This window comes from Neofelis nebulosa, chromosome 2, assembly GCF_028018385.1.
Source record: "Neofelis nebulosa isolate mNeoNeb1 chromosome 2, mNeoNeb1.pri, whole genome shotgun sequence".
Taxonomy (NCBI): domain Eukaryota; kingdom Metazoa; phylum Chordata; class Mammalia; order Carnivora; family Felidae; genus Neofelis; species Neofelis nebulosa.
In genome coordinates, this window is record NC_080783.1 from 66,691,463 (window position 1) to 66,711,011 (window position 19,549).

Genomic DNA, 19,549 nt, shown 5'->3' on the forward strand with positions numbered 1-19,549 from the left:
CCTTGGGTTACTATTCACCTTCTGACCTATGCCAGGAGGGTCACTTGCTTCTAGACCACAGTTGACCATGGGGAACAGAAACCACAGGAAGCAGAACCACAGATAAGAGGGCACTACTGTATATTCTTTTTCTTTGCTAAACAAATATGGCATTTATAAATGAATACAAATAACATAAAATTATTTTTACTATGGTCTTGGCCCCTACTTTTCATTAGAGTCCCAAATATTAGCCAAATCATCAAAAAAGATGTTCAGTATTATTTTGTATAACTCTTCCTAATATATTTGTAATCTAGCAATAAAATGCCTGAGATAGGTAGCAGATAAAATGAAATACCAGCACATAGTTTAAAATGACACGGGTTACTGCACCAAAAGAAAATTGAGCCAATAATTATTATATGTAATACATATATTTTACGTATGCACATTACATTATTTATGGAGAGTAACATGCCTACATCTAAGTAATTCTTTAAGATGGGTTTTATTTATAGCTATGTGGCACATAATAAATGCATTTTATTTCTATATTAATACATTTTTAACCTGTCTTAATGATCTGAAGAAAGATCCAGACCATGATTCTGATTTTAACTAGATTTATTTTTTTATTTCTTTACCTTGGAGGTCAAGACATCTTTATGACAGAAGAACAGAAGAAATATTATAATGCGATGAAAAAGCTGGGATCTAAGAAACCACAAAAGCCAATACCTCGGCCAGGGGTAAAAAAAAAAAAAAAAAGAAAAGAAAAAAAAAAACCAATTCATCTTAAAACAACACAGGGGTTAGGGGTACCAACCCTCCACACAGTCAAAATCTGCATATCAACTTCTGACTCCTCCAAATCTTAACTACTAATAGCCTACTGTTGACCAAAAATCTTACTGATAAACTAAATGGTTGATGAACACATATTTTACATGTTATATGTATTATATACTGTATTATATATGGTAAGCTAGAGAAAACAAAATGTTATTAAGAGAATAATAAAGAAGAGAAAATATATTTACAGTACTGCACTGTATTTATCTTTATAAAACCCATGATTAATGGACTTATGTAGTTCAAAACTGTTGTCCAAGGGGCAACTGTATATTTTTACATATATATCTCTAGCATATAAATTTTCAAATTATTTTAAATTCATCTTTAACGTACAACTAGTTCTTAAACATGAATGCTAATATTTGAATAAAAGGCCTTATAAAACTGAATATATGTATTTTGAACGTTATCACTGTTCTTAATATTCCTATAGTATTCCTATAAAAATTACAAATAATTATATATGGCCTGTGGAGAATACAAATAAAATGTAATTTTGATTGAAACTTATTTATCTAAGTAATGACTTTATGATGTAGTGATTGCTGTCTATCAGTAGGGTAAAACTAACATGAAGATTTTTAATATTGCAACAAATAGCAAAAGAAGCAGTTGGACTGGTTGTGAGTCTAAACTTTTTCCTACTGTGAAGTCAAAGACCAGAATGGGCTCAGATGGAAATAGTGAGTCTAAGCAGTCAAAGAATAGTTTGTATTCCTCTAACAGCTTGGGGGAAAAAATTTAAATGCATATAATTTAAATGCATATAATGCATATAAGCATTATAATGCATATAATGCATTATATGCATTTAAATTTGTATTGAACATAACACACCTTGCCAAAGAGTCATGGCTGAAGACAAAGCCAGTTAGTACCCAGCTGGCAACATGAGGATCACCCAGCACTTTTTAAATGGACACATTGCCAGGTCTCAACCAGACCTGTTGAATCACAATCTATGGATTTGACACCCTGGTATTTAATTTTTTGCGTGCCCTACTTGATCTTGGTAAAATGCTTTAAGGCCTTTCCTAAAAGGATTTTGAAGCAGCTATGTTTCCTAGAAAGCATAATACTAACAGTGAGACTGAAAAGAAAGGTGATTTGTAAGTATGAATATGTATGGAAATACATATCCCATACATGAAAGAGATAGGAAAATATAAGTCTCTGATACTACAGCAGTCATATAAATATAAGACACTGCAACACATTAGTTAAAATAATATGGCAAAGTAGAAATTTAGAGACATGATATTTTATTAACTTGAAATACTCTGGGTAGTAGAGCTGCGGTGTTTTAGTAAAAAATTACTGGTGACTGAAACAATTCATATATAACATAGTAGGGTTGGATGAGCTTAAAAGCAAATGTGAGTGTACATGACCAACTGAAGTCTGTTTGGTATATACTGAAAGTCAACAACAACAACAAAAACTTTTCATTCACTCTGACTTTGATTTAACTCATGAATAATATCTCTTGTAGAATCAAGAACTTATGACCAAAGATAATTTATGCAACTTTGAAGACACAACTTTAAAAAAATTTTTTAATAATATAATGATTAATGGATATTTGCAAAATTTGCTCTACATTCCATATTATTCTTGTTTCTTTACAGAACAAATTCCAAGGATGTATATTTGACCTAGTAACAAACCAAGTGTTTGATATCACCATCATGGTTCTTATCTGCCTCAACATGGTAACCATGATGGTAGAAAAAGAGGGACAAAGTGACTACATGACTGATGTTTTATATTGGATAAATGTGGTTTTTATTATCCTTTTCACTGGAGAATGTGTGCTGAAACTGATCTCCCTCAGACATTACTACTTCACTGTAGGATGGAACATTTTTGATTTTGTGGTTGTGATTCTCTCCATTGTAGGTAAGACCATTTTGAATCAAACTAAACTTCACACATGCTCAGAGAAGGTTCTGAATTCTTGAATGTAACTTTTGGATATGTTAGTAAAATGAAGAATGGAGGAAACTTAAAAACAAAACTAAATAAAACAAAGACCTCTGTGTCAGAATTCTTATGTTTATGCTATAGGCCTCAAAGCCACAAGCATGTAATACTTCTTGATACTTGATTTCCAAGATTACTTTTCACAGAAGTAGCAACTACGTCTATATGTAGGGTTGAAGGTACAAAGACCTATATGTAGGTAGGAAGACCAATGCAGAATCTGAAATCACCTCCAATTTTAGCACATATGAGAACTGTCCCTTGATTAATGATTACTAACACCCAGAATATCCTTGACTCTGCGTGAAAATTCTTTCTAAATTCAAAGTGAAGGTAAGGTCTTAAGAAATGCCATGTTCATTTCTTATGGCTTCAAACTTGGCAAAGACTTGTCAATACAATCATTTCTCAACCAACCTCAGTCACGTCTGTGAATCACAGCACATGGTTGTATACTTTCTCCCCTTTACCATAGCTGTTTTTCTGTCCTCTTGTTTTTTCATTATCTGTACAAGCTTTGCCCGGTATTTTAGGGTTTCATTTATTTTAAGAATTACAAATTTTAGACAGAACAAGATTGCAGAGATTATTTAATACAAATTCAACTTATAGATGATAAAACAGTCCCACAAGGGTTAAAGGTCATATGATCTAAAACTTCCTTACTGAGTACCATGTAACTTAGAAGAGGCATTCAAAACCAGTTTGGGAAAAAAAGAGAAGTAAGAAAGTATTAAGATATAAGAAAATGAATTAAAATTTAGGTAGGAATCTCAGAGGAATAACAAGCAAAATAGTGGGAGCATTCCCATTAAATTAGGAAGAAGAAAAGAGTGTACCTCTATCACTTCTATTTTTAACAGTATTGGCTGATGCAATTAGATAAGAAAACAGAGAGGTACATGGAGCCAGTTATCTTCATCTTCAGATCACATTATGGCATTCTTTAAAAATGAAAGAGAATCCACCAAAAACATGGATTCAGTTAGATTTCAGAAGATACAAATTTTAAGTCACATGTATCAATATTCATAAATGTTTTATATGTGGACAAAAAATTTGGAAAGTATGCCTAAAGAAAAATATCATTTATATTGGCAATAAAAATAAAGTAAAATATCTAGTAACAACTTTAATAAGAAATGCATAAAACTTCTATGAGGAAGCTAACATACGTAAAGGAAGTCTTAAATAATTGAAAGGCTTTTCTTTTACTTGGATAAGAAGGCTATCACTTTAATCATGACCCTTTTTAAAATAAATTAATTATAAATAAAGTGTCATCCCAGTGAGAATATCAGTAAGTCTTTTTGCATGATGGAGATAATGGCAATATAAGTCTAAATGATTATAAAATTCATCTGGAAGAAAAATTAAAGTATTACTAGATATTTATACTATTATAACACTGATGAAGTAAAACAGTGTTTTAAAAAGCTCAATGGATTCAAATAGATAATTCAAAATTTAACTTCAAATATAGAAGATAAATAATTTGCTCAGTAGAAAAATCACATGAATCAAAAATTAAAGTGTAAAATAAAATAAATTCAAGAAGAAATAGATTTATAACAATGAACTTGAATCAAATCATCCTTCCTGTGTCATCTCACAAATTTGAATCTATGAAGAAAAAAATAACAACTATGTCTGCATAAAAATCAAAATATTCTATGGACAAAAACTAACCACTACCTCTCCCCAAAACGAAAAGATTGAAAGACAAAATACAGGGGAAAAAATTATGTAACATTTACGAACAATAAAGGATTAACACTTTCAATAGAAAAATAGTCTCCCTAAATCAATAATAGTAAATATCTCAATAGGGAAATGGGCAAAGGACTTAACATGGCCAAAAGAGAAAGTTGAAAACAGCCAACAAGCACACAAAATATCCAATAAATTAAAAAATGTAGATTTTTTTTCCAAGAAAAATGCAAATAAGTTATAATGAGATGTTTTGAAACATCATAAAGATTTTCTGGTAAAAATTATAAAGAATTACAATACTAATTGAGCATGCAGAGTATGAGCACTTTCATATATAACTGAGGAGTTGTACAAACTTTCTGGAGATAGATTTCGTGACAGATAAAAAAATTTTAAATATACTGTTTGATCTTTTATTAATGTATTACCAAATGATGCTCATGTAACTAGAAAAAATATACCTACTTGGATATTCATCTCAGCGAAAACAACATAAATTTCTTCAATATGTGTTCATTTGGAAAGAACATTGTAAAACTATAAGAAATTACTTTGTTGTCATTTGTATGGAAATATTTCCATGACATATGATGAAGTGACTATAATAAATTATGAAAGATGCTTATATAACATAATTATATTCCTGTGACAATGTGTGTGTGTGAGCTTGCATAGAAAAATGTCAAAAGTGATACTCCACAAAACAGTAACAGTGATTATAATTGGTGATATTTCAGGTGATTTACATTTCCTTTTTAGCATTTTACTGTACTGCTTGAACTTTCTACATGAGTACGTATTACCCTTATAATTAAAATTATTTTGGAGGAAAAAAAATGTCCACAAACTTAGTAAAAGGAGAGAAAATGTCACAATGATAATTTCATTTTCCTTTGGGATTGCTCAATCTTTTGATTGTTATGAAATTGCTTTCAATATAAAAGGACAGCTCTGAAATCGTAAGAGATAAGATGGCAGATAAAAATACTTAAAGTCATGATTTTCTGTAGCATGAAATTTAACTATTTCTATCCCCTCCCTCCTCACCAGGTATGTTTCTGGCTGAGCTGATAGAAAAATACTTCGTGTCCCCTACCCTGTTCCGAGTGATCCGTCTCGCCAGGATTGGTCGAATCTTGCGTCTGATCAAAGGGGCGAAGGGGATCCGCACGCTGCTCTTTGCTCTGATGATGTCCCTTCCCGCCTTGTTTAACATTGGCCTCCTGCTCTTCCTGGTCATGTTCATCTACGCCATCTTTGGAATGTCCAACTTTGCTTATGTTAAAAAGGAAGCTGGAATTAATGACATGTTCAACTTTGAGACCTTTGGCAACAGCATGATCTGCCTGTTCCAAATTACCACCTCTGCTGGCTGGGATGGATTGCTAGCGCCTATTCTCAACAGTGCACCCCCTGATTGTGACCCAAAAAAAGTTCATCCTGGAAGTTCAGTTGAAGGAGACTGTGGTAGCCCATCTGTTGGGATATTCTATTTCGTCAGTTACATCATCATATCATTTCTAGTTGTGGTGAACATGTACATCGCTGTCATCCTGGAGAACTTCAGTGTCGCTACTGAGGAAAGTACTGAGCCCCTGAGTGAGGATGACTTTGAGATGTTCTATGAGGTTTGGGAGAAGTTTGATCCTGATGCCACCCAGTTTATAGAGTATAGCAAACTCTCTGATTTTGCAGCTGCCCTAGATCCTCCTCTCCTCATAGCAAAACCAAACAAAGTCCAGCTCATTGCCATGGACCTGCCCATGGTCAGTGGGGACCGGATCCATTGTCTTGACATCTTATTTGCTTTTACAAAGCGTGTTCTGGGTGAAAGCGGAGAGATGGACTCTCTACGTTCACAGATGGAAGAAAGGTTCATGTCAGCAAATCCTTCCAAGGTGTCCTATGAACCCATAACAACTACACTAAAACGAAAACAAGAGGATGTGTCTGCTACTGTCATTCAGCGTGCTTACAGACGTTACCGCTTACGGCAAAATGTCAAAAATATATCAAGTATATACATAAAAGATGGAAACCGAGATGATGATTTGCCCAATAAAGAAGATAAGGTTTTTGATAACGTTAATGAGAACTCCAGTCCAGAAAAAACAGATGCAACCCCATCCACTGTCTCTCCACCTTCATATGATAGTGTAACAAAGCCAGACAAAGAGAAATATGAAAAAGACAAAACAGAGAAAGAAGACAAAGGGAAAGATGGCAAAGAAAGCAAAAAATAGAGCTTCGTTTTTGATATATTGTTTACAGCCTGTGAAGATGATAAATTTGTGTTAATAAGACTCTTTTAAGGATGTCTATGCCAAAACTTTTCATCAAAATAGTCTCAAAGTCATTGCCGTGACTAGCTCAGATTCCCTAAAATAGGTGGGCAGCATTAGCAGATGGCTGTGTTTGCACTGGTAGATGATTCTGTAAGAATTGTAAGAATATTCTATAGGGGTTATTGACTACAGCAAACAAAGGTGATTTAATTTTATTTGCTTTTAATAAATCAGAAGACCATGTGGAAAATGTTCACATCTGCCTTGTCATCTTTTCACAGAATGGTAAATATTCGTGTTTCCCATGCAAATACAACCGCACACATGCATCTATCATTTGGATATCTATAAAAGTATTTTACCTTGGCTTTGCAATGAAATGCCCTGATACAAGGAATGGACATTAATAACAAATATTTAGTTAATATATCTTGTTATATTAGGGAGCAAGACTCTTCTTCATGTACAGAAGTCATTCTATATTTTGAGGTGCTTAAATTTATTCTATATCGCAACAGAACCAATTTTCATGTGCCTATACAATGCCATGAGATTATAAACATATGTAGGCTATTCATTTCAAGGAATACTTTTCATTCATCTTGACTCATAGACCAACCAGGATAAGACTTACCTGTAGAGTATTGTGCTTCATAGCCCATCTTTTAAAATACCCTTCTTTGTTCATACAATAACCATACAACACGAAAAATTATTTTAAGTACATATCGCATTCCTCAAAAGAAGAAAAAAGTGAAGATACTGAAGAAAAGGAGGAAGTGAAGAAAACGTTATTCACTATTATTTATACAAACTAACACCGGACTGTGCTGCCTAAAAACACCAGTGATGACCCAACTCTTCATCTGTTTGGTCACAATTTTCTGCTTTTTCTCATGCAGTATTGTCAAGTCATTCTTTCGCACAAAGCAACATTGATACTTTCCTTCCGTGAAGTGATTCCTGATGTACAGAAACCTATTTGATACTGTGGTACATGTCTGAGAAGATAATGACTTGGGCAAAGTATTTACTGCACCACCTGTTTTCCATCCTAATGTGTGTATGGCAGACTTCCAAGTCATAATATATGGCAGGATTTCTTTTTTTTTTTTTATGAAATTTATTGTCAAATTGGTTTCCGTACTTTCAACACAGACTTGTGTTTAGTATGAGTGAAAGATCATTCAGTGGGGATTCTTGCCAACTTGCTTTCTTACCACTAACCTACTTTCCTAATTTGTGCTATTAATCCTTTTGGACCTTTTTCTTTCACCTATAAAATGAGGACAATGTCACCTTCACCTTAAAATTCTATGACTATGAGGTATATTTTACATCAATCAATAAAGTACCCTGAGCTTATAGTTTACCAAGCACATATTCATTTTGCTTTAGCTGTTGTCCTCCTACCAGGGATTTTAAGCCTAGCTTTAAAAGGTCCTTGTTGGTAGTGGCTTAAAAAGAAATGACCATGATGCATTTTTTCATGAGTTTATTTTAGGAATACGAAATATTTCTTCTATCAAGTTACTTATGCATAGGCAAAAATTGAGTTACATAAGTAGGAAGTAATTTTATTTAGAAGATTTTGTAGGAGTTTTCAAAGCAAATGTACATATCATTCATTTGCTTTTCTAAATTAAAAAGGGACATAAATTATATTTCTATAATAAATACAACATATTTTTTGTTGCTCTGGCTAATTAAAAATAAAGGAGATTTAAACATGCCTATAGAGATGAAGAGTATGGGTAGAGAATGATAGAAAGGAGGAGAGACTAAGAAAAAGAGACAAAAACAGAGACATTTCCATAGAACTTTGTATCTTGAATCTTTTAAAATTGTGGTGTATTTTACAACATCCATGAGGGAGGTAATCACTTCTAGACATTTGTCCTAAGGTACATATGAAATTAAATCTAGGGCCAAAGATTCTACACCTACATTCAATCATTCATCTTAGGTTATTTGAGCCTCTTTTTTATTTAATGTGAAAGATACCATGCAGTGTTTTCCTGGACTATGTAGAGCATTGCATTGCATATCTGTTAAGCCTGTTGAAAATAGGTTTTGACAATTAGGGAGCCATACAAAATCTATTACATTTGTAAGGTTTTTAATACATTAAATTAAGAAATTAATATCATCTTAAATTCAGTCTACCTTCATTATTTTAAGCCCATATAAATATAACTGCATTTTGCATATTTATATATTATGAAAAGATATATGGTAGATAGGTTTTTGTGTGATTTACTATTAATGTTTTTACATTGCCTTATTTTTATGTAAAGTAAAAAATATTGGCAACTGGTTCCTCAACAGTTTCTTCTTAGCATTTCAAAAACAATTTACAAATTTCCTCTTTTCTCCTATGTCATGCTGAACCAATTTCATGCTGAACAATAATTTTTTTTAATATAACATAGTTAGGTTTTGTATATATACGTTTTCCCAGGAATGTCTAGTTGTGACTTTTTATCAATTAAAAACAATATTTGGGATTAAGAGCTTATTTAGTACTGTGTAAGCTTAAAGTAAAATTAGACTTTGCTTTTCATGTAAGGTACTGTTTGGTACTGATAATGAGATACCAACGTCCAGAAGGCACTGTCATACTAATATTTAAATCACATAATCACTAAATTCATTTTACCTAATGATATAGAATGGTAGTTACACCCTAAAATTTAAATTAGAACTAAATGAAAGCAAACACAAATGTAAATAAAGATTTGAACACAAATTCATATGTACAATTTGGAGAAATTACAATGGGAGAATCTCATTTTGCCTTTTTGACTGTCATATCTTTTGCAAAAGATACAAGTGACTTGTGGGCTGTTTCTAGATGCTGATGGTTGAAAACCTCAACCTAAAATGTTCGGCATGATTTTATAGATTTTTGATAGCTTTATTAAAAAGATTTAAGATAAAATGCACATGTAAATAAAGCAGTTTTAAATAGCAATTTTGGAGAAATGTCACTGTAAGTAATGAAAAGAGGGCCAGCTAAATTAGAAGGGGCCAAGGAAGTGGCCTGGGTTTAGGACCTATGTATAGAGACATTTTTTTAAAACATCTGTGGTTATGATGTAATATTCTTGAGGAAAATAATCAAGAATTGCTTCATAAAAATAAATGAATAGCCATGAGTATAATAATACTGTTTACATAGAATTCTTTCACAATTTCGTACATCTGTGAATGCTCAAAATGTTTGATTTTGTCATACATTATATTGCAGTTATACCCAAGACTTACACATTGTAATAGAATGTAAAAATAAAAATCATTAACAAGACAGAGTCATGTGTGCATGTATTTTCTGTTTATGTGAGAATGACCTTTAGGAAAACAAGTTTAGTGCATCCCTAAATAAGTTGAAGCTGATAGCTTTTTTTTTTAATGGAAAGATGGACAGTTTCCAATGTCCTCCATACAAAGTCTTCCAGGATAAGAAATATGGGGATAAAGAATATAGAGTTCCAAAGAAATTCATTGAAATCCACAACAGAGTTTGTGCAGAAGAAAAAATTTTAGACAAGAAATGAAAATATGCCAACATTTAGTTACACAGTGACTGTATGCATCTTTTTCATGAAATAGAATAGTGTAATTGTGTAATTGAAAGATTGTATAACGTATGTAATGGCTAAGGGCTTGGGTTCCAGATCCAGAACTGTATTTGGATCCCAATTAAGCCATGACTCTCTGAATTTCCTAAATACATTATTTAATCTATATGTGCCTCAGCTTTCTCATCTATAAAATGAGGATAATTGTACTTCTTCACTATACAGTCACAGGATAGAAGGAGGAAATCCACATGAAGCAATTAGAACAATGCCTGACAATACAGAATCAATAATTTACATTAGTAGTAGTAGTTAGTGTAGCAACCAGTTTGCCACTAAACATGAGAGAACCCAGGCAACCTATCATATAGGAACAGAATGCATTCTTCATGACAATATTTTCTCTATTTTATGACTTTGTACAAATAGAGTACCCAAAAGAGTCTCACATATCTTATTGATATGTAAAGAACATTTAGTGATGTGACATATACACAACAATATTTCAAAATGGAGATTTGTGAATTCAAGTAGCATGCGAACATGAAGAAACGTGTATATTTACAAAGGTTTAGCTTATTCCAAGAAAAAATTTGGAGGAGGTAGTTCCCAGAATTAACTACATAGTCAAGCCAAACCTGTATTTTGTTTTAGCTGTGAGCATCCAGTCCTGCTTTTGGTCTTTAAGTAAGACACAGTAATAATAATCGCTGCCATGCTAGACCATTATTTCAACCTTGTATGCTATTATAATGGCATATAAAAAGATATAAAACATTCCTAGGGACTTCTGTACTGGCAGTTGTGATAATCACTGCAAAATAAAATTATGATCCCTGAACAGCACCATGATGCATCTTATGAGTGGCAATCACATGAAGTTCCTACAACAAAAGACTGAACTTCTTCCTTACTATAGATAACACTATACCATAATCCAAGCAAAATTAGCTGCGGAGTACATGGTCATCTCAAGGGAGGGAAGAATTGCATGCTGGCTAGAGCAGAGACCTGTGCCGCAATACCATTTGATGCACACAGGAAGAGAAACATGAATAATTGATAGCTCTAAACAAGCAGTAGAGCAGACATACTTCACTTTACTCCCTGTTATTCTGAGTAGTGTAATAAGATATGCGCACTAACAACTGAGCTAAGAAAAAAGTCAATTGTAAGAGATTAGGAGGTATGTGTATTGTCCTTATCATGTATTTCAGCTTCTCATTTAAAATATTTTTCAGAAACAATTGAAATGCAACAAAGGAATAGATAAAACAATGGACAAAAGTATTTGGAAAAGACTTAAGCCTTGTTAACAATTATAAAAATCTAATCGAACTGTTCCCGATGTAATATTTGTTTAGTATGTCCTATTTCTTTTTTTTTTTTAATTTTTTAATGTTTATTTATTTTTGAGACAGAGAGAGACAGAGCATGAATGGGGGAGGGGCAGAGAGAGAGGGAGACACAGAATCGGAAGCAGGCTCCAGGCTCTGAGCCATCAGCCCAGAGCCTGACGCGGGGCTCGAACTCACGAACGGTGAGATCGCGACCTGAGCCGAAGTCAGACGCTCAACCGATTGGGCCACCCAGGCGCCCCTGTCCTATTTCTTGTTTTATTTCATAGGGGACAAACATGTCTTTATGAGCCAATGAGAATAATGATACGCAAAGACAAACCATATTACTAAGTGAGAGAAGCCAATTTGAAAAGGCTACACATTGTACAAATATGCAGATGGTTCCAGTGGGAATATTTCAACGCAGTCAGAACACACTGAGGTTCCATAACCATTGGGAATTTTAATAAAATTGATTTTGACGACATTAGACCCCTAGCAAAGTTGAAATGAGCAGTACCAAAGAAAACTTTTTTTAATGTATTGAGGGCGGAAACAAGCAGTTCAAAGATGAGGTCTGAAAAAGACCCCTGTTAAAATTGAATACAGGTAAGCAGAGTTTTCCAGCCTTCCCAAAAGTTCTCACAAATCCTTTCTACTTTGAACCCTTCTGCAGAGTTTTAGAGCTGCAGACACCTTCACTTCCGTCTCAGCCTCAGGCAACAAATCCATGAATTCAAAACTTTTCTGATTCTTAATTTATCTCTAGAAAGTCAAACTAAACAAAATTTAGTTAATGGTCAAAAAGAACTAAACATCATATATGAGTTTGTTACTCATTATTCAATATCTACTGAGCACCTTCAATCCGTCATTCCCCTTCAATCTGCAGACATTAACAAAGCCCTTCCCTCTTAAGGGACAAAATGATGTCCTTTCCTCTTAAGGCAAAACTGATGACCCATGAATGATCATAAATATCAGAGTAATATTATATTGGTTTTACCATACATTATTAATCATGAATGTACATGTATTAGATTATGTTTTATTACATGTTCTATAGTCTATGTTATATACTATTTTATTTTATGATAGTTAGATAATATCAGGATGTTTCACTCTCAAACCTTCATGATTTTTGGTCACAACTTAAAAATAGTGAGTTGAGGGGCACCTGGGTGGCTCAGTTGGTTAAGCGACCGGCTCTTGGTTTCAGCTCAGGTCATGATTTCACGGTTGGTGAGTTCATGCCCTGCATTGGGCTCCAGGCTGAAAGTGCAGGGCCTGCTTGGAATTCTCTCTCTCTCTGCCCCTCCCCCTGCTCGATCTCTAAATAAATAAATTAATTTTAAAAAATTTAAATAGTGACTTGAAGTTGTGCCTTTTCTTTTCTGCCTTTTCTGCAGATTTTTGTAACTCCAAAAATACTTTGCTCATTCATTCCAATGATTTATAAGCTGTTTTGCCAGAGAAAGTCACTCAGGAGCTAAATTTTGATTCCTAATAGGTATTTTACTTTTCACTCCTATAAAAGAATTTTTTTAAAAAAATATTCAAAGTAGTCACTTTGCTTTGGCATTTATGCCAAAGATTTAATGAGACAAAGACTCAAATTTATAGTTAAAATCAAAATGTACGCTTCTGTTTGAAGCTATGATATTATCCTTGATGTTCTTCTCAACATTGAAAATTAAGAACTACCTTTAAAATAAAATGTTATGGATGAAAAATAGGTATCAAAACTCCACAGAAAATATTTTTTTCTTTAAAAACATCGGTGAGGCTCACAACTATGAAACTTCTAAATATCAGACTCTCATTCCGCCTGCCTTTAAGAAAATAAGAAAGATAGAATTCTCTTGTAATCTCCTTGAACAACTCGGTGCATTTTGATATATTGGTTCTAGCTGATGCCCTCTATTGAATCAGTTCTAATAAGAGAGGATTGGGAAAAAAACAGAAGTGGGAAAAGATTTCACTCATGCTTTGTTTTCCTGTCTTATTTACTTCCTTTTATATACTCATCTTACCCTAACCATCTTATTTAGACCCTCAATTCAGAACAATGATTGATAACTAGTTTAGAGTCACCTAATTTGGCCCTGGTACTTGCAAACAAACAAACAAAAAAAGTTCTGTTTATCTCCACAGAGTCACATATTGTCCATTTATTTTAGAGACAAATGGGTCTGCCTCCTACAAACCTCAGCCAGAATACCACTTAGAGCTGGGTTATGGACAGAAAGCGATCTGGGAGGGAGCCAGGGGGAACAAGAGATGAAATCTACTTTACTTTGTGACACAAGCCACAGAATATATCAGAAATCTGAAGAATGACTACAGTTGAGAAGTGTTTTCAGGTGAGCATATTTTAGGTTTTTTTCTTTGAAATAAAGATAAAACTTCACTTAAGTCTTATGCCTAGAGCTAGAAAGGGCTTGAATAGTTTGCTCTAAAGAAGCGGGTGTCGGTACAGAGAAATACCGTTGACACTGCACAAACCTGAGGAATTACTCTGGCGGCTTAAAATGGCAGCCTTTGGCATTGTTTTCTCTATTCTCATTTCTTCCTGTCCAGTTATTTCCTCCTAGAGTAAGGTAGCTCTTTTTTTTCTCCCCTGCTTCTGTCATCTCGAGAGCTAAAACCAACAAAACTAATCTCTTCCTCTTTATAAAATCAATAAAGCAAATTAGACATGACATTGAAAGCACTTTAAAGAAATCTCAGCTCTGTTTTTCAGAGTGAAATACCATCTTATACCTTTAAGAATCATCAAAAATGTAAATATACAAATATATACACAGCAGCAGCATATTATGTAATATCATGAGATTAAACCTGTCACTCACCAACAACGTGACTGAACTTGAACAATGTACTATATTTTCCAAGCCTCAAGTTCATCTACAAGAGACTTACAGTCATCTTAAAGTACATAAATACATGGTAGAAACTTTAACGGGCAGCAATGTATTCTGCATTGTCTGAAGTACCTCTCAATCTAGGATTCAGTCATAAATTCAATAAAATGATACTGAGCATCTATTGTGTCCTAGAAGAATCAATGATAATACCACTATGCTATTTTCAATATTGTAACATGTATAGATGATAGAGAGGAGCTTAATCTAGACAAGGCAGCCTAGAGCTGAATATTAAAAACTGAATAACAGGGGCACGTGGGTGGCTCAGTGGGTTAAGCGTCTGACTCTTGGTTTCAGCTAAAGTCATGATCTTATAGTTCATGAGGTTGAGCCCCACACTCTGTGTTGGGCTCTGTGTTGACAGTGCAGAACCTGCTTGGGATTCTCTCTCTCTCTCCCTCTCTATCTCTGCCCCTCCCCTACTCTGTCAAAATAAATAAATAAACAAACAAACAAACAAACAAAAAACTGAGTAACAGTTTTGAATGTGTTGGAATTTGAGGTACTATGAGTCAAAGTAAAAGTCCTGAAGGCAATTGAATATAAGACCTCAATAATAAAGAATAAAAAAAACATGAAGTTAAATGAAGTTCAAACAGGGTTAGAGACAAATATCCAGGAGTCATTTCTTCCCAGGGGTGGATGAATCCAAAGGCATGCTACGTCAACTAGGAAGAGTATACACAGGTAGAAGCTTGAAACAGTTTTAAGGGGAGTCAACAGAATATTAAGAAAGAGAATGTGATAATGTGATCAGCATTACAAACTGCTTCAGATTTGTCACACAACTCAACACTAAAAATGTCAATCTTTGAGTACAAGTGTTTTTGGTGGAATTATAGATGCAAAAGCCATAGGGTATGAGTCAATGAGAACTATGTTAAGCATTAATATGACTATTAGCCGCTGCTCATGAAATTCACCTTGCCAGCACATAGCAGGGTAGGTATTAAAAAAATTAAAACTTAAGGATTCAAACTGAATATCCTCTTTTCTGAAGTGTATGTTTGCATTTTCTGCCCATTTTTAAATTGAGATTTCAGGGGGCGCCTGGGTGGCGCAGTCGGTTAAGCGTCCGACTTCAGCCAGGTCACGATCTCGCGGTCCGTGAGTTCGAGCCCCGCGTCAGGCTCTGGGCCGATGGCTCGGAGCCTGGAGCCTGTTTCCGATTCTGTGTCTCCCTCTCTCTCTGCCCCTCCCCCGTTCATGCTCTGTCTCTCTCTGTCCCAAAAATAAATAAAAAATGTTGAAAAAAAATAAAAAATAAAAAATAAATTGAGATTTCAGGACATCAGTGGCAATATCAAAGTAGGGACTTCTGAAAATCTACTTCTCCATAAAAGAAGAGGAACACTGGCAAAATTGTCAAAAATCAATTTTTTCAAAACTCTGGAAATTAACCACAGGAGGTTTAATTCAAGAAACATGACTGAATCTCAGTAAGTTCAGCAAGCTTTATAGTTGCTTCAAAAACCAATAGTCTCATAATCTCAGTGAAAACCAGCAATCTAAAAGCCAGTGGAAGGAGCAGAACAAGTTTGGAGCTCTCCCAAAGCCCACTTTCAGAAAACTGACAATTCCCTGAAAAATGCACCTGCAAAGCTATCTTTATTTGGCCTAACTCAAAGTTCACCTAATGCACATAGTCTTTTCCTTGGAGTTGTTCACAATGATCTAACATTGCAGCTGCCTGGGGCAGTGATAATAGTTGGGGTAAACAAGATTACCAAAAAATTTAAAAGGAAAGGCTAGGGAATGACACGTCCATAATGGACTTCCTAAAACTCCAACTTATTTCTGGGAATCTACAAGCCATCTGCCTATACAGGACTGCGAACACGCCAGGGCTATGCACATGTATGGAGTTCTCACCTCTGGCTGACCTCGAGGCTCTGTATAAGCAGGAAATGATAGTTAAGGTAAAGTTGTAAACTGCCTGCCTGAGTCTTAAAGGCATGTCCCAACAAGCAAATAGAGGCTCTCAGCAAAGGCTGGGAGACGTAATCATGCATGACGTCTAAAGAAATTTCTGTCCAATCATTAGCTAACCACTAAGCTAATTGAGCAGACTTCAGTGTCCACACATGACAAAGAACATAGACTTTACTGATTTAGCCCAGGAAAACCACTAAACAAACAAGCAGCACCCTACCATCACAACAAAAAACAACAAGGACAAACAAAGGGGGAAGGAAATCTGACCTTAAGATTAACAGGTGATTTCTTATTAGAAACCATGGAAGACAGGGGCAGTAGGATGACATATTCAAAGTACTTGAAGAAAAACTGAACTAGGAATTCTATATCCAGAATAACTAACCTTCAAAAATGGAGAGGTTAAGACATTCTCAAATAAACAAAAACTGAAAGACTATGTCGTGAGCACATCTGTCCTACAAGAAATACTAAAGACAGAGCTTAGGCTGAAATGAAAGGACATCAGACAGTAACTCAAATTTACAGGAAGAAAGAAAGAGCCCCAATAAAGGTAACCAAAGCAGTAAATATAAAAGATAGTATAAATGTATTTTTTAAATTACTTTTTAATGTTTATTTTTATTTTCAAGAGAAACAGACAAAATGCAGGCAGAGGAGGGACAGAGAGAGATGAAAACACAGAATCTGAAGCAGGTTCCAGGCTCTGAGCTGTCAGCACAGAGCCCTATGAGGAGCTCAAACCCACGAACTGTGAGATCATAACCTGAGCCGAAGTCAGATGCCCAACTGACTGAGCCACCCAGTCGCCTCTGCATAAATGTATTTTTATTTGTAATTCCTCTTTTTCTCCTATATGATGTAAATGATAACCACAGAAAGAAATAATTTTACTTTTTTAAAAATGTTTACTTATTTTTTTTTAACGTTTATTTATTTTTGAGACAGAGAGAGACAGAGCATGAACGGGGAGGGTCAGAGAGAGGGAGACACAGAATCTGAAACAGGCTCCAGGCTCTGAGCTGTCAGCACAGAGCCCAACGCGGGGCTCGAACTCAACGGACCGAGAGATCATGACCTGAGCCGAAGTCGGCTGCTTAACCGACTGAGCCACCCAGGCGCCCTGTTTACTTATTTTTGAGAGAGAGAGCGAACATAAGCAGGGAGGAGCAGAGAGAGAAGGAGAGAGAAAATCCCAAGCAGACTCCATGCCATCAGCCCAGAGCCCGATGCAGGGCTCAATCTCGTTAACCATGAGATCGTGACCTGGGCTGAAATCAAGAGTTGGATGCTTAACCAACTGAGACACCCAGGCGCCACTTGCAATAATTTTAAATCTGTGTTGATGGGCGTATAATGTGTAAGGCTGTAATTTATATGATATAATAGCACAAAGAATGAGGAGGGAAAGGAGATATTTAAGAGCAAATATTTTATATACTATTGACATTAAATTGGTATTAGCCCAAACTGGATTGTTATAAGTTAAAATATTAATTGTAATCCTCAGAGCAACCACTAGAAGAATAACTCAAAAAAAATAAAAAAAGAAATGGCAAGGAAATTAAAATAGAACACTATAAAATATGTGTTTGACACAAAAGAAAACAGTAGGGGAGAGATAGAAAAAAGACATGGTATATAGATAATAACAAAATGGCAAACAAAAATGCTATCTTAAAATACATTGGAATGTCAGACTTTTTCTTTTCTTTTCTTTTTCTTTTTTTCTTTTTAAAGTAGGCTCCACACCCGGATATCAAGAACTGAGATCAAGAGTTGGACACTCCACCAACCGAGCCACCCAGGGGCCCCAGTCTTATTCTTTTTTTAAAGCTGTTCATTAGAAAAATGAAAATTAAAATAAATTAAATATCACTAGACCACTTTCAGAATGGCTACACTTAAAAAAAAAAAAAAGACTGACAATAACAAATATTGGAGCAAAAGGAATTCTCATACCTTTCCAGCAAGAACATAAATTTGTACAATTACTTTAAAAATATGTTTCACAGTATCAATACTAAACATATTCTATGACCAAAAGTCTTATACTAGGTATATATACACAGAAATGAGTGTTTATAACCACCAAAAGACATTTGTATGACTGTTCAGAGATGCTATATTCATAATAGCCTGGAACAAATAGGAACAATGGGAAAATCTATCAAAATTAGAAAGGATAAATATGGTAGTATACATACACAACGATATACTACGGACAGCAAGAAAAGGCAAGTTGCTGATACATGCAAGATCATGGAAAATCTCACCAAGAAGCTAGACACCAAAGATTACATATTGTGTGAGTTACTTTATGAATCATAGCAAAAGACAAAACTTATTTCTGATCATAGAAGTCAGAAGAGTGGAACCATTTGGTGGGTTGTTGGCTTAAAAGGGCATAATGGAGAATTCTGGGATGCCAGAAATATTTTATATCTCACCCCAGGTGGCGTTTACATAGAAGTACAAGTATTTCACTGTACTGTATATTTATTAGACCTCAATAGAGTAGGAAACAACAACAAGACTGTGTTACTGAGGGGCGCCTGGGTGGCGCAGTCGGTTAAGCGTCCGACTTCAGCCGGGTCACGATCTCGCGTCCGTGGGGTCACGATCTCGCGGTCCGTGAGTTCGAGCCCTGCGTCAGGCTATGGGCTGATGGCTCGGAGCCTGGAGCCTGTTTCCGATTCTGTGTCTCCCTCTCTCTCTGCCCCTCCCCCATTCATGCTCTGTCTCTCTCTGTCCCAAAAAAATAAATAAAAAAGCGTTGAAAAAAAAAAAAAAAAAAAGACTGTGTTACTGAGATCAGCCACCATCTCCAGGTGGTTTGGCTACAGTACCATCTTGCTGCTCTGTTACCTGCTGTTTCCTTGCTTTTGTTTCTGGGGAGTTTCCTTTAATTTCTTGCAAGCTTTGCCTTGTATTAAATGAATACCTAT

The 19,549-nt window shown here is 34.9% G+C and overlaps 1 protein-coding gene and 1 long non-coding RNA gene across 7 annotated transcripts in view; one reads left to right on the plus strand and one right to left on the minus strand.

Annotated features, from left to right (window-relative positions):
- Nucleotides 1–10,125, plus strand: part of SCN9A (sodium voltage-gated channel alpha subunit 9) — a 167,030-nt gene extending 156,905 nt beyond the window's left edge. Inside the window, exons 25-27 of the mRNA XM_058715068.1 lie at nt 627–731; nt 2,466–2,736; nt 5,584–10,125. Of these exons, the coding sequence (XP_058571051.1) occupies nt 627–731; nt 2,466–2,736; nt 5,584–6,776 (1,569 nt within the window). The 3' untranslated portion in view covers nt 6,777–10,125. The remainder of the gene's footprint in view (nt 1–626; nt 732–2,465; nt 2,737–5,583) is intronic.
- LOC131503606 (uncharacterized) overlaps nt 1–19,549 on the minus strand; it is a 125,331-nt gene that overhangs the window by 61,900 nt on the left and 43,882 nt on the right. For 4 of the 6 annotated variants that reach the window (XR_009257474.1, XR_009257472.1, XR_009257476.1 and 1 more), the window contains one exon: nt 5,630–5,826. This is a non-coding gene — a long non-coding RNA (uncharacterized LOC131503606). The remainder of the gene's footprint in view (nt 1–5,629; nt 5,827–19,549) is intronic. The other 2 variants (XR_009257473.1, XR_009257478.1) reach the window with 1 other exon arrangement.